General features: G+C 53.0%; 1 protein-coding gene across 9 annotated transcripts in view; it reads right to left on the reverse strand.

Moving 5' to 3' along the window:
* Positions 1-392: 392 nt before the first annotated feature.
* The window catches only part of A4GALT (alpha 1,4-galactosyltransferase (P1PK blood group)), a 29,359-nt gene continuing 16,793 nt past the window's right edge, over positions 393-12,958 (reverse strand). For 7 of the 9 annotated variants that reach the window (XM_081822593.1, XM_081822587.1, XM_081822590.1 and 4 more), the window contains 3 exons: positions 3,854-3,994; positions 3,377-3,469; positions 393-2,290 (listed from right to left, as the gene is read on the reverse strand). In XM_081822593.1, coding sequence (XP_081678719.1) covers positions 1,183-2,290; positions 3,377-3,469; positions 3,854-3,870 — 1,218 coding nt within the window. In that variant the 5' untranslated portion in view covers positions 3,871-3,994 and the 3' untranslated portion in view covers positions 393-1,182. The remainder of the gene's footprint in view (positions 2,291-3,376; positions 3,470-3,853; positions 3,995-12,958) is intronic. The other 2 variants (XM_081822594.1, XM_081822595.1) reach the window with 2 other exon arrangements.

Consider the following 12,958-nt stretch of genomic DNA (forward strand, 5'->3'; position numbering starts at 1 on the left):
CAGAGAGGGCTTCCTCAGCATGACCCAGCTGGGGCCGCACCTGGCAGAGAGCATTTTCCTCCAGCCCAGCCCTGTGGCTGCCAGCACACCTCTGGTCTTTCCCAGGACCTGGGCCAGGAGGGACCCCACAGGGCCGGACACCTCCCCCTCCACTCTAGGCCTGGGGGCAGCATGCCCCTACTCTGGTAATGGGCTCCTGGGGTGTCTGGCTCGGCCCCCCAACCCACCCCCGCCCCCCGGGTCCCTGGACTGCTCTCCCGGGCAGGGCTGAGTGACCTCAAGCATGTCATGACACGGCCCCCCAGCTGCTTCCCCATCTCCAGAACGGGGCTAATGCGGGCTTGTGGGAGTGGATTCCTTTTATCAACCACCAAGCACTCGGAGTCAAGGAGTTGCTTTTATTATGTTTATTATCCCGTGTGTATTGTGGGCAGGGAGGGGGGTGGTTTTCTTAAAATGCTTTTCCTGAGCCAAAAGAACTCCACGCCGCCACGCCCTGGAGTGGCCGGCCCGGCACACGGCACCCCTGCAACGTCTCTGGAAAGGAGAGAGAACGGGGCGAGCAGGCAAGCCTCCCGCAGAGGGCTCCCCAGGCCCGCTCCTCTGAAGAAGAAACCAAAGGCAGAGAAGAGCAAAGCACCCTGCCCCCCCAACCCAGGCTCATGAGGCTGGGCGTGCACCCCTGCGGCCTCCCCCCTTCCCTCAGGAGCTCCCCTCTCCTTCCTACCCCTGTTCTGGGGCTTCTCCATCCATGTTCTCTTTGTGGGCACCTCGGCCCCCAGCAGCCTGGCCTCCCTGTGACGTCCTGGAAGCCGCTTTGACGCGCACGGCTCTGGTGTGTTGTCCGGAAGACCCAGATGCTCCCCTGGCTCACTCCAGCTGATTCCGGCTGCCCTCCCCTCCCACTTGTTGCCTCCACCCTGAGAAAGCACACCGGCCTGGGGGTGTCCCACCGGCCTCACCCTGAAGGGAGTGGATCCGGGGGCCTGCAGCGCATCCTCCAGCACACCTCTGGGGCCAACAGCTCCCCACGCTCCCCCAAGCCTGTCCGAATCCGAGGCTGCAGCAGCTCCGGGCTCCCTCTCCCGGGCCCTCCAGTCTCGCCCGCGCCAGGAAAGGTGGCCGGGAGCCCTTCTCCGTCAGGGCGCCTGGTGGTGCGGGGAGGGGGGCCCGGCGGGCCCCTCACAAGTACATCTTCATGGCCTCATGCGTCGTGGGACAGTAGCGGGCATGGAGCTGGGCCAGCAGCGCCCGGGACGTGGCCTCAAGGCGCGTGCCCTGGCTCTTCTTGTTCCACACGTGGACAGCGTAGGTGGCCTTGAGCAGCCGCTGCAGCTCCTCGGGGCTGACCTCCTGGAAGTACTTCTTCCAGTCCTGCCAGGGGATGGGGTAGAAGGCCTCGCAGGGCAGGGCGGTGACGCCACGGCAGGCGTGACTCTCGTCCAGGCTGCGGATGGAGCACCACCTCTTGAAGACCCGCGTGAGCAGCTGCGGGCCCTGGTGGCCCCAGATCCAGCCGTTGTAGTGGGCCACGAAGTCGTGCATGCACAGCTCCATGAACTCGTGGTGGCGCTCGAAGGCCAGGAAGGCACCGTTGAGGACGTAGCGGGACTGGGTGCCCAGCGTGTTGGTCAGGTTCTGCAGGCTCTTGAGGACGATGAAGTCCGTGTCCAGGTAGATGCCGCCGAACTTCCACAGGAGCGCGATCCGGGAGGCGTCGGAGAGCACGGGCAGCAGGTAGGGCTCCCAGCGGCGCTGACGGGCCGCATACCAGGCCGCCAGCGGCGTGTCCCGGAACAGCTCCTCCAGGTCCAGCGGGAGCAGGTGGACGTTGGGGAAGCAGCCCAGGAGCGAGAGGCCCAGGTGCCGGGGCAGGGAGGCGTTCCCGCCGGGTAGCCCCTTCATCAGGACCACCACCCGGGACCCGGGGTGGGCCCTGGCGGCCGACTCCACCGAGCACATGAATAGGAAGTTGGGGTTGGTCCGGTCTGACGTCTCCAGGAAGAAGATGTTGCCCGGAGGCGGGGTGCTGGAGAGCAGCGTAGGGGGCCCCAGTCGGGGGCAGGGGACGTCGGCAGGCAAGTTAGAGAACTCTCTTTGGCCCCTGGGCTCTCCCACGATGTGCCAGTAGATCATGATGGAGACGAAAAACGTGAACTTGAAGCTGATGATGAACAGGGTGCAGACGCGCTGCCTCGGGGCTCCCCGGCGCAGCCGCAGCAGGCACTCAGGGGGCCTGGACATGTTCTCCGCAGATGACGCCAGGAGGCCGCAGCACGAACTGGCCGGTCTGCAAGAGACGAGCATCACATTTGGGCTGACTGCTGGCATCGCTCGCCCGAAAAACACTTCCCTCAAGCACCAGCTCCGGCCAAAGCCGGCTTCCCAAAGCCCACGGGCCTGCTGGCCCTGAGTCCCACCTCCTTCCTCACCTGCGAAACGGGAACGGCGGGCCAGGGGCCGCGGTCTGGGCAGAGTCCCTTTGCTCTCTGGGACACACCTGGGAGCTTCCCGACACGGAGCTAGTGCTACCTACAGCATGTGGCCTCCGTGGGCCCAGGCCAGGGTCTGGCACAGGCGAGGTTCTCAGAAGCGATGCCTCTGCCACGTGGCCCACGGGCCTCTCTGTCCGGTGATGCCTGGGCCCCTCAGGCCACTGGCAGCCCGTGATTCGAGGCCTAGCCCACGGGCCCCTTAGCCCCATTCAGTTCCACAAGCCAGGCCTGGAGCTGCTCCAAGAGGGCAGACTGCCAAGTAGCCTTGGGGCCTTTCAGCAGAAGAGCCTGGGGCTTGAGCCGGCCTGGGCACTGGCATGCTAAGGGGCTGGCAGGCAAGCCTGCAGGGCGGGTGGGCTCCAGGCACACGGGGATGCATTCTGGGTCCTAAAGCCCTTGTCTCAGACACAATGGAGTCTCCTGGGCGCCTGGCTTCCCCAGCCCCTGCCCTCGACCGTGCTTCTTATAGACACAGGTCTGGAGCCTAGGACTATTGCTCTTCGACCCTCACCCTCTCCTGGTGATGTCCACCTGGCCAGCAGCCAAGAACATCCTGGGGGCCCAGCAGGTGGCTGGGGAAAGGAAACAGGCTTGGGCTCTGTCCCCAAGGGCAGGGCTATGGGAGCACCTGGGAGACATGGGACCTGAAGTCTGCCTGAACCAGCTAAGACCTGGGGCAACTCACTCAGCTCACACTTCCAGGCCAAGAACACTGGAGCCCACTAAAGGGTTGACCATCACCACACATGTGCCAGGTGGCCTGATGGGGACATCAGACACATTTAACTGGCTGAACCCTCACGGCCGCCCTATGCAGTGGCAATCATCACCCCCATCTCACAGGTGAGGACCTCGAGGCACCGAGAAGCCTGGTAACTCACACACAGTCCCGCGGCAGGCGAGTGGCGGGGTGGGGGCTTGAAGCCAGGCCACCTGGCTCCAGAGTCTCCTCTCTCAACACTGTACCGTCCTGCCTGGGAGAGAAATGGTGCAGGGGATGTGGGCACGTGCCCGGCACTTTGGGGACTCGGTGCACATTCACCTGGGCTGTTCTCACTATTCACAGAATCCCGGCCACCGTTTACTCAGCGTCTTCTAAAATCTTGGTGCCCTCTGGCTCTCCGTAACCCCAGGGGTGGTTGGATCATTTCTACTTTAGAGGCCAGGAAACATGGACACACAGCGGGGTGGAGGGACCGTGCAGCCTGGGGGCTAACGGGGGCCAGAGTGAACCCCTCCCCAGGACAGACAGGTTTCACAGCCTGAGAGTGGTGCCGGGAGGCTGGGACTCGAGCCTCTGGCGTGCCCTCCCAGTGGAGGGCTGGGAACCGCGCTAACGTCACTGGCTGGTAACTGACCAGCCTGGGCGGCCCATGGCGGCGAGGTGGGGATCCGGCAGCCCAGCAGCCCTCCGGGAGACACACCCTGGCTCAGCAGCCAGACTCCTCTGCCAACAGGAACACGGCCCTTCCACACACTCTCCGTGCCCACAAATCCATCTGCAAAAGACGGGGAGACACACAGTGAGGAGGGTGGCGGGCTCACGGAGGCCTCATCCCCCAGCCATACAGGGTCACTTGTTCATTGATTCACTGGCTCTCTCGGCCCCACAGGGAGGGTGCTTGGGAGAAGGGAAGAGCTAGGTTGCAGCTCCGCCCCGGGGGAGCTCTCAGCGTGTGGGGGGGAACGATCTGGAAACAGACAAGGACGACGCTGGTGACAGCTGAAATGGAGCAAAGGGTCCAACGGAGCCAGTGAAGGTGGCTTCCTGGAGAGCTGACACTGATGGAAGGGCCGTGGCCAGATGGGCCTCCGTAAGCGCCACGGGGGCCTGCGCCCCTTCCCCCTGCCAGAGCCCGGCTCAGTGCCTGGCACACAGTAGACCCACACAAACTGACTCACCCTCTCCCTGATCTGCTCCCTCACGGACTCACTCCCCCGGCGGCCAGAGGGACAGTCCGAAGACACAAGCCAGGCCATGTCATTTGTCTGTGAGACCCTCAGTGATGTGGGAGGCCCAGGTCCACCAGGTCCTGCGTGTCCCCCACCCCTGGCCTCACACCCCGTGTCTCTCCCCCGTCGTCTGCTCTACCCCAGCCACGCCCGGCCTGCTCGCTCTTTCTCAAACCCGTCCCCCTCTCCCCCCATATTGCCTTCTCAGGGCTTCTGTGTATGCTGTTCCCTCTGCTTGGAACACTCTTCCCACAGCTGTTCACCTGGCTCCTTCCCTCACCTCCCTCTGGTCCTCACTCAGAAATCATCTTCCTGGGGGGCCTCCCAGCCCCGAGAGTCCCACCTCCCCTGTCACTTCATGGCCTCCTGCGGAGTTCACTGTCCCTGGTGCTTCATCTAGCATACGGGACATCTTGTACTCGTTTGTGCGGGTTATTTATGTGGAACGTCACTCCACGGGGATGGGTATTTTTTGCGTTTTGCTCAGCATCTAAATAGATGGCGCTCGGTGTGCAGTCAGTAAATATCGAGTGAGCGAGTGACTCAGCGTGTGGGTGGGTAAGTGAAGGAGGAAGCGAGTCAATGAAGGAGCGAATCAATGAGCGCGCGAATCGATGAATGATTAGCGAGTGAATTAATGAAGGAGCGAATTAAAGAGTGGGCAAGTCAGTGAGTTAGCAAATCGGCGAGTGACCGAAGGAGCCATGAGCAGCGGGGCTGGAGGTCAGGTGAGCAGCCTGGGATCCCCCAGCTGGGTCGTGAGCGGCAGAGCCAAGAGAAATCAAGAACCTTGTGTTCCCCTGCCCTGGTTTTCCCCTGCAAGGAGAGGCTATTTTGGTCCTGGGTATTTTTAACCCAATGTGAACCACACTGAGGAGTGGACAGAGAGTTGGACAGATCGAGGTCCCAGCCGCCCAGGGGCCCCCGCAGTGTTGGGGTGATCTGGCTCTTCCGTGGTGTGGGGTGGGGTCTGGGCCTGTTGGGGCGGCTGGATGTGCCACCTGAGCCTGCGCCTGCCCCAGTGGAGAGTGCCAGTCCCAAGCAGTGCCGTATTTGGTCCTGGAGCCCAAAACCCAGGAATAGAAACTGTGCACAGGGCCAAGTTGGCCACAGCCCAATACCCGTGTGACCTCAGGTCCAAAGCATGCTCCTGGCCCCCCGGGATGGGCCTCGCAGCTGCGGCCCAAGTCCTGGCCCTTGTCAGCAGCGCCTGGCACGTTGCCACTGCCCCCAGTTAGCTTGTTGACTGTGGCCACTTCCCTGCTCTGAGCTCCTCAGGACCCCCCCCACGATCCAACTCAGGCAGGAAGTGAGGGTGAGACGCACACAGCTGGTGGGTCAAAGGGCCAAAGGCCTGACCACCCCTGGCTGGCTGGGCCCTCGCCACCAGCTTTGTGGGCCCTCCCCCCGCCGTCAGGAGCATCAGCGAGGGCCCAAGTGCCTAGAAATGGCTCCTCTGCCCGAAGATTGTCACTCCTTGATGGCCCACAGTAGGGGCACTCCACCTCTGACCTTCCCTCGGCTCCCGTGTCCATCCAGCTCAGCCTGGTGCTGCTGGACCGTGACCCAAAAAGAGCAGAGTCATGGTGATGGTCAGATACAGTCCACGCCGAACCGCTTGCCGCCAGGATGGGTGCTGACTGGCTCCCAGAGGCCCAGAGAGGGAAAGGGATTTGGCCAGGGTCACACAGCCGTAGAGGCTGGAGCTGACGCCCTCAGGGAGCTCTTCCTGCCCCCCCGCCCCCCGTGAGGACTGCCCCACCCCCAGGTCTTCCTTGAGATGCTTCAGGAGGCAGGCAGCCCAGCAGAAGTCGCAAACCACAAAACCAAGGAAACCGAAGAGGGACCCGACTCTCGACTCTGATCAGCTTCTCCATATTGGTTTCCAGTAGCCGCTGAAACCAATGACCACAACAGGCACCTATTTTTTCACAGCTCTGGAGAGTAGAAGTCTAAAACCAAGGTGTCGGCAGGACCCGACTCCCTCTCGAGCTCTAGGGGAGAATCGTTTCTTGCTCCTTCCAGTTTCTGGTGGCTCCAGGCCCTCCTGGGCTTGTGGCCGCTTCCTCCAGTCTCTGCTTCTGGGCTCAGGCGGCCTTCTCCTATGTGCGTTCTTCTCCTCCTCTGTCTCTTGTAGGGACATTTGTCATTGGACTATGGCCCGCACCTGGCTAATCCAGGATCATTTCCTCATCTCAAGATCCTTAACGTAGTTAACACCTGCAAAGACCCTTTTTCCAAAGGAGGTCACAGTCACATGTTGCAGGGGGTAGGACACGACATATCTCCTTTGAGGCCACCATTTATTCCACAACACCCCCTTCCTATGTCCCTCTGTCCTGGAGTCTCAGAGCCACCCTCGGGTCACACACACTGCCTGGAATATCACTGAAATGGCAGCTCCATGGAGAATGTGCCTCGGTGGGCCTCTCTGCGTGGCAAGAGAAAATGGTTAGATGTCATTTGCACTGGGGTTTCCCAGCGGAGATGGGGTGGCTGTCTGCTGGCTTTGCCTGCCCAGCATCCATTCCCCCTTCTTCTGATAACAGTACCCTGATTTCCTTTGAGGAACTACCTCTGCCCCACAGACCCCCCTCTCTAGTTCTTGGGGTATGCACACGATTCAAGTCTGCCTAATGACTGTGCCATGTTCTCCTGGCCACAGTGAGTAGCTCAGGGAGGACACGTAACCCAAATCCAAGCCAAGCAGAGTCACATGCTTTCTCAGGGAGGTGCTAAGATTGAGCCAGGAGCCAGGAGGGGAGAGCCTGCCTGAGAATGAAGCTGGCCCAGAGGCAAGCAAAACCAAGAGATGGAGAGAAAGAGATGCATGATGACATCATCTTTACACCTGGATTCTGATATGCCTGAAGCTAGTCCATCCTGGACTTCTTGTCATGTCAACCCCCCCCCCCACACACACACACAGGGGAAAAGAGAGAAAGAGATGAGAGAAGAGTCTACCAAGTTGAAAGCAGGGATACTTCTGGAGACAGGACAGGATCAGGAACCCAGACACTACTTGGCGGGAACAATCAATACCTAGAGCTTGAAAATCCTGCCTGAAGCGTCCGCTGTCCTGCCCCCGCACCCCCCTCCCATCTTTCAGGGCATAAATAAATATTTCTATTCAGGAAGTAGGAGTTACAGTTACTAGAAGATGATCCTTGTAAAAATGGATGTTTTCAGAGCAGAGGTTATAAAATGTTTCTTCTCCAAAGCCTGTAAGATGTTCTAAAGCCAGAAATCAGGAAGGCAGTGGCTTGCTCTTTGGGAGATATTGCCAACAAAATGAGGGAGGTGGAGACTTGTTTTTCCAATAGGAATAGGGCAGATTCTTGGTTCTGAATCTTTGCTCCTCTGCTGATGTCATACAGAGCAACAGGGGAAAGAGAAAATAAACCACAAGCTACAGTTTCAGCGAAACTAGGAGCATGAAAAACCCATAAACCCCAATTCACATGTAAGTGAGGCCCAAAGCACCTGAGTCCAGCAGAAACAGCAGTGAGCTGGGGAGGAACAGCGTGCAGAGGAGCCCAGAAGTGAAAGATTGCAGAAATCACCACTTCTAAAAGGAAGATGAATAAGTCAGAGAGTGAGCTGTAGCCTGAATGAACCCGGAGAGTTCAAGTTTGGAGGCGGGTGGCCCCTTTAAGCCAGCTGGGTTCTGTGAGGCAAAAGGGCAATGGATCCAGAGAAGGATCATATTTTATTTTTTATTATTTTTTAAAAGATTTATTTATTTGAGAGAGAGATAAAGCGCACAGCAGGAGGGGCAGGGAGAGGGAGAGAAAATCCCAAGTCAACTCCATGCTAAGTGCAGAGCCCAACACGGGGCTCAAGCTCAGGACCTGACCCGAAACCAAGAGTCAGACACTTAACCAACTGTGCCATCCAGGCACCCCAAGAAAGGTCATATTTTATTTTTTAAAAGATTTTATTTATTTATTTGACAGAGAGAGACACAGCAAGAGAGGGAACACAAGCAGGGGAGTGGGAGAGGGAGAAGCAGGCTCCCTGCAGAGCAGGGAGCCCGATGTGGGACTCGATCCCAGGACTCCGGGATCATGACCTGAGCCGAAGGCAGTCGCTTAACCGACTGAGCCACCCAGGTGCCCCGAAAGGTCATATTTTAAAGGAATAATCCTTTTCCATAAAAACAGAGAAATAGAGAGAACTAGCCTGGCCTCTCTCCCAATTTCCACCAAAACCTCCTATTAAATGCTGATCCAGGAAAATTCAACCAATTTGAATATTAAAAAAAAAAAAAAAAACAGTTAAAGGAATAAAAAAAATGAACAGTGTCCATACAAAGATGCTCCAAGAATGAAAAGGGAAAGAAATACTAATGTTCTCTTATGTATAAGGAAAATTCACCATAAAAATATTCCCATAAAACAGGGGCGCCTGGGTGGCTCACTCGTTAGGCGTCTGCCTTCGGCTCAGGTCATGATCCCAGGGTCCTGGGATCGAGCCCCGCATCGGGCTCCCTGCTCCGCGGGAAGCCTGCTTCTCCCTCTCCCACTCCCCCTGCTTGTGTTCCCTCTCTCGCTGTGTCTCTCTCTGTCAAATAAATAAAATCTTTAAAAAAAGAATTTCCATAAAACAGATAAAAATCCTAATACAAAATTATAGCATGAATTTAAAAAAAAAAAACTTTAAAAAGTAATTCCAGTTATGAAGGCAGACCAAAATGTAGAAATACAAGAGCCGAAGAAGAAATGGTCAGGCAAAGTGACAGCAAGACATGAGGATGACATGTGATGTGAGAACTGACAGACCTCAGGAAAGAACTAGAAGGAAAATACAAGACTAGTTCAGAAATCAAGATTAAACGACAAGCAATTACACAGGAGAACAGACTCCAGACAAAGTACAGGAAGAGATACGAAGATTAAAGTAAGAAAAAGTCAACAAAATCCAGCAGAAATATTCAAAGAGATCAAAGAACCAAAAAACAAGATGGAACGGATTGCAGAGGAGGCCCAACACATGTACAACAGGCCTCCTGAAGAAAAAATGGAAACAAATGAATAGAATAAAGCTCTGCAATTATAATTTAGGAAAACCTTCCCAAAATAGGGGAAGACCCGATTTCATGAATTGAAAAGGCACACCATGTACTAGAGAACAGTGACCCAGAATGGTAAATCCCAAGACACAGGACGGTAAAATCACTGGGCTTTAAAGGTACCATGATAAATCTTTGGATAGCTACATACAAAGCCCAAGCCGTCAACGAAGGATGGAGAATCAGGCTGCCATCTGATTTCGCCACAGCAGCGTTTAAAGACAGAAGATAGTAGGGCAACACCGACAGGGTCATCAGGGAAAGAAAGTTTGAGCCAAAGATAAACCTAGAGCCATGTTGTTCTTTAAATATAAAGATTATAGGACACCTGGGTGGCTCAGTTGGTTAAGCTTCTGCCTTCAGCTCAGGTCATGATCCTGGGGTCCTGGGATCGAGCCCTCCATCAGGCTCGGGGAGTCTGCTTCTCCCTCTTACTCTGCCCCTCTCTCCGGCTCGTTCTCTCTCTCTCAAATGAAAACATAGAATCTTTTAAAAAAAATAAATACATATAAAGATTACACGCCAACAGCTTTGAAGTATGACTTCGGCAAGATTGCTCCTCTGAGGAAAACCGAGGAATCAACTTCATTCAACCAAGTGGTGCTTGAAAGAACTGCAATAAGAGGACTGAATATATTCAGCTGAATATATTCAACTGTAATAAGAGGACTGAATATATTCCCCCAAGAAAGGGGAGGAACAAAGATGACAGATGGAATGAAAATGTTATCTAGCCAGACAACATGGAAATGATACAACTACCCAAAACTTGGTAGGCAAGGGGGAAAGGAGGTCGAAAGTGGAACGAGTTCTGTGCTTACCTCATCTTTAATTGCAAGCGGTAAGAGCTAAAAATCCAACAGTAAAAGTTTAAGCATATTTAAAGTACAAAGGCGGCAATAAGAAGGATAACACTGCCCTATTTTACTGAATCTAGTAAGATGCATCGTTATGTGATGTGCCCACTAAAAAAACCTAAAATGCTGCCAATTAAACAATGTCACTCTGCTTTCTTATCATGCAGAATTTTTATCTGGAAAAAAATGGTTTCGTCAGATTTTAAAATCACCTAACCAAGGGGCACCTGGTCGGGAGAGCGTGCGCCTGTCGATCTCAGGGTTTTCCCACACAGGATCACCTCCCTGTGGCATCACGTGTGGGCCATGCAGCATTTCTCAAAAGTGCTTCACTGCTGTCTGCAGAATGCTCTCCCCAGCTGCTGATACTTCTTCAGGTTTTCGCGTCAATGCCTAACTATGCAATCGCAACTGTTGTGAGCCGCACCTGACCAAGAGCTGCTGGAAGGATTAGGAAGGAAAGAAGATATGACTTATCACTCAGTACAGTGTCAGCTGAAATGGGACAGCGACAAGAGAAAGGGAAACAAGAAAGAGGAAACAAGTTAAGTTTATTGTTCATAGAAGAGAAACAATACTGTCTAAAGAAAGAAGAAACTAAGAGTATTATATAAAGGTGTAAATATAAATGTAGCCACTAGAACAAAAATAACAAGCTTTCTCAAATATCAGAGGGACTTTTTTTTTCTTAAACACAGTGAAAGAATAAAGAATATAGCCCTCCCACGTGTGCAAAGACATATCTATGTACGTACACACAATACGACAGAAAGACCAAAGACACCTGTGATATCAATATATATAAATAGGCTTAACTCACCTTTATGAAGGAAAAGATTTTTGATTTAGATCCCAAGCAAAACCCAACTCTATCCTGTATTTGAGAGATAGAGATATACACCAAAGTGATTTTGAATGGTTAAAAGTAAAAGAAAGAGCAAAGGTAGAAAGACAAATACAAACAAAAACAAAGCTGGGGCCATAATCTTAAGCTCAGACTGAGAATTCAAGCCAACCCCCACTAAATGAGCCCAAGAAGGGCCATTTATAATGCTAAAATAAAGGGTATGATTCACAATGTACCAAATAACACTGCAGCAATTTTCAGGAATTAGAAATTACAGAATGCTAGGATAAATAGATTGAGACACACTAATAAGAGATTTTAATTCCCTTCTCTTAGCCCAAGAAATAAGTAGATCAAATATAAATAAGAATTCAGAAGATGTAAATAAAATAATGTATAAGGTTCTACACTATATCAAACTCTCTATCCTATCTCTCTATCTCTAGACTTTATTTTTTACTTTTTAAAAAGATTTTATTTATTTATTTTTGACAGAGACAGACACAGCGAGAGAGGGAACACTAGCAGGGGGAGTGAGAGAGGGAGAAGCAGGCTTCCCGCTGAGCAGGGAGCCCGATGCAGGGCTCGATCCCAGGACCCTGGGACCATGACCTGAGCCGAAGGCAGACACTTAACAACTGAGTCACCCAGGCGCCCCTAGACTTTCTTTTTAAGAGCTGATGAAACATTGAAAACAAAATTGACAAACGTTTAGCTAGATTCATCAAGGAAAAAAGAGGACTCAAATAAAATCAGAAATGAAGGAGGAGAAATAATGATTGATACCACAGAAATACAAAGGATTATATGAGAACACCATGGAAAATTATATGCCAACAAATTGGACAACCTAGAAGAAATGGACAAATTCCTAGAAACATATAACCTTCCAAAACTGAATCAGGAAGAAATAGAAAATTTGAAAAGACAGATTACCAGTAATGAAATCAAATCAGTAATCAAAAAACCCTCAAAAAACAGAAGTCTAGGACCAGATGGCTTCACAGGCAAATTCTACCAAATATTTAAAGAAGAGTTAATATCTATTCTTCTTCTTCTTTTTTTTAAGATTTAAAAAAGTGTATTTACTTCAGAGAGAGAGAGAGCACAGAGGGAGAGGGAGAAGCAGACCCCCCCCCCCGAGCAGGGAGCCCGATGCGGGGCTCCATCCCAGGACTCTGGGATCATGACCCGAGCCAAAGGCAGACGCCTAACCAACTGAGCCACCCAGGCGCCCCAATACCTATTCTTCTTAAACTATTCCAAAAAACAGAAGAAGGAAAGCTTCCAAATTCATTCTGTGAGGTCAGCGTTACCCTGATACCGAAAGCAGATAAAGACGCCACAACATGTGTGTGATGAACATAGGTGCAATAATTCTCCACAGAATATTAGCAAACCAAATCCAACAATATATTTTAAAAAATCGGGCGCCTGGGTGGCTCAGTCGGTTAAGCGACTGCCTTCGGCTCAGGTCATGATCCCGGAGTCCTGGGATGGAGTCCCACATCGGGCTCCCTGCTCTGCAGGGAGCCTGCTTCTCCCTCTCCCACTCCCCTGCTTGTGTTCCCTCTCTCGCTGTGTCTCTCTCTGTCAAATAAATAAATAAAATCTTTACAAAAATAAAAATAATAAATAAATAAATAAATTATTGTGGGGGGTGTAACGGGGAAAAAATAATTCACCACAATCAAGTGGGATTTATTCCCAGGATGCAAGGGTGGTTCAGTATTCA

This window comes from Leptonychotes weddellii, chromosome 5 (genome assembly GCF_054177405.1).
Source record: "Leptonychotes weddellii isolate Sample4059 chromosome 5, ASM5417740v2, whole genome shotgun sequence".
Taxonomy (NCBI): Eukaryota; Metazoa; Chordata; class Mammalia; order Carnivora; family Phocidae; genus Leptonychotes; species Leptonychotes weddellii.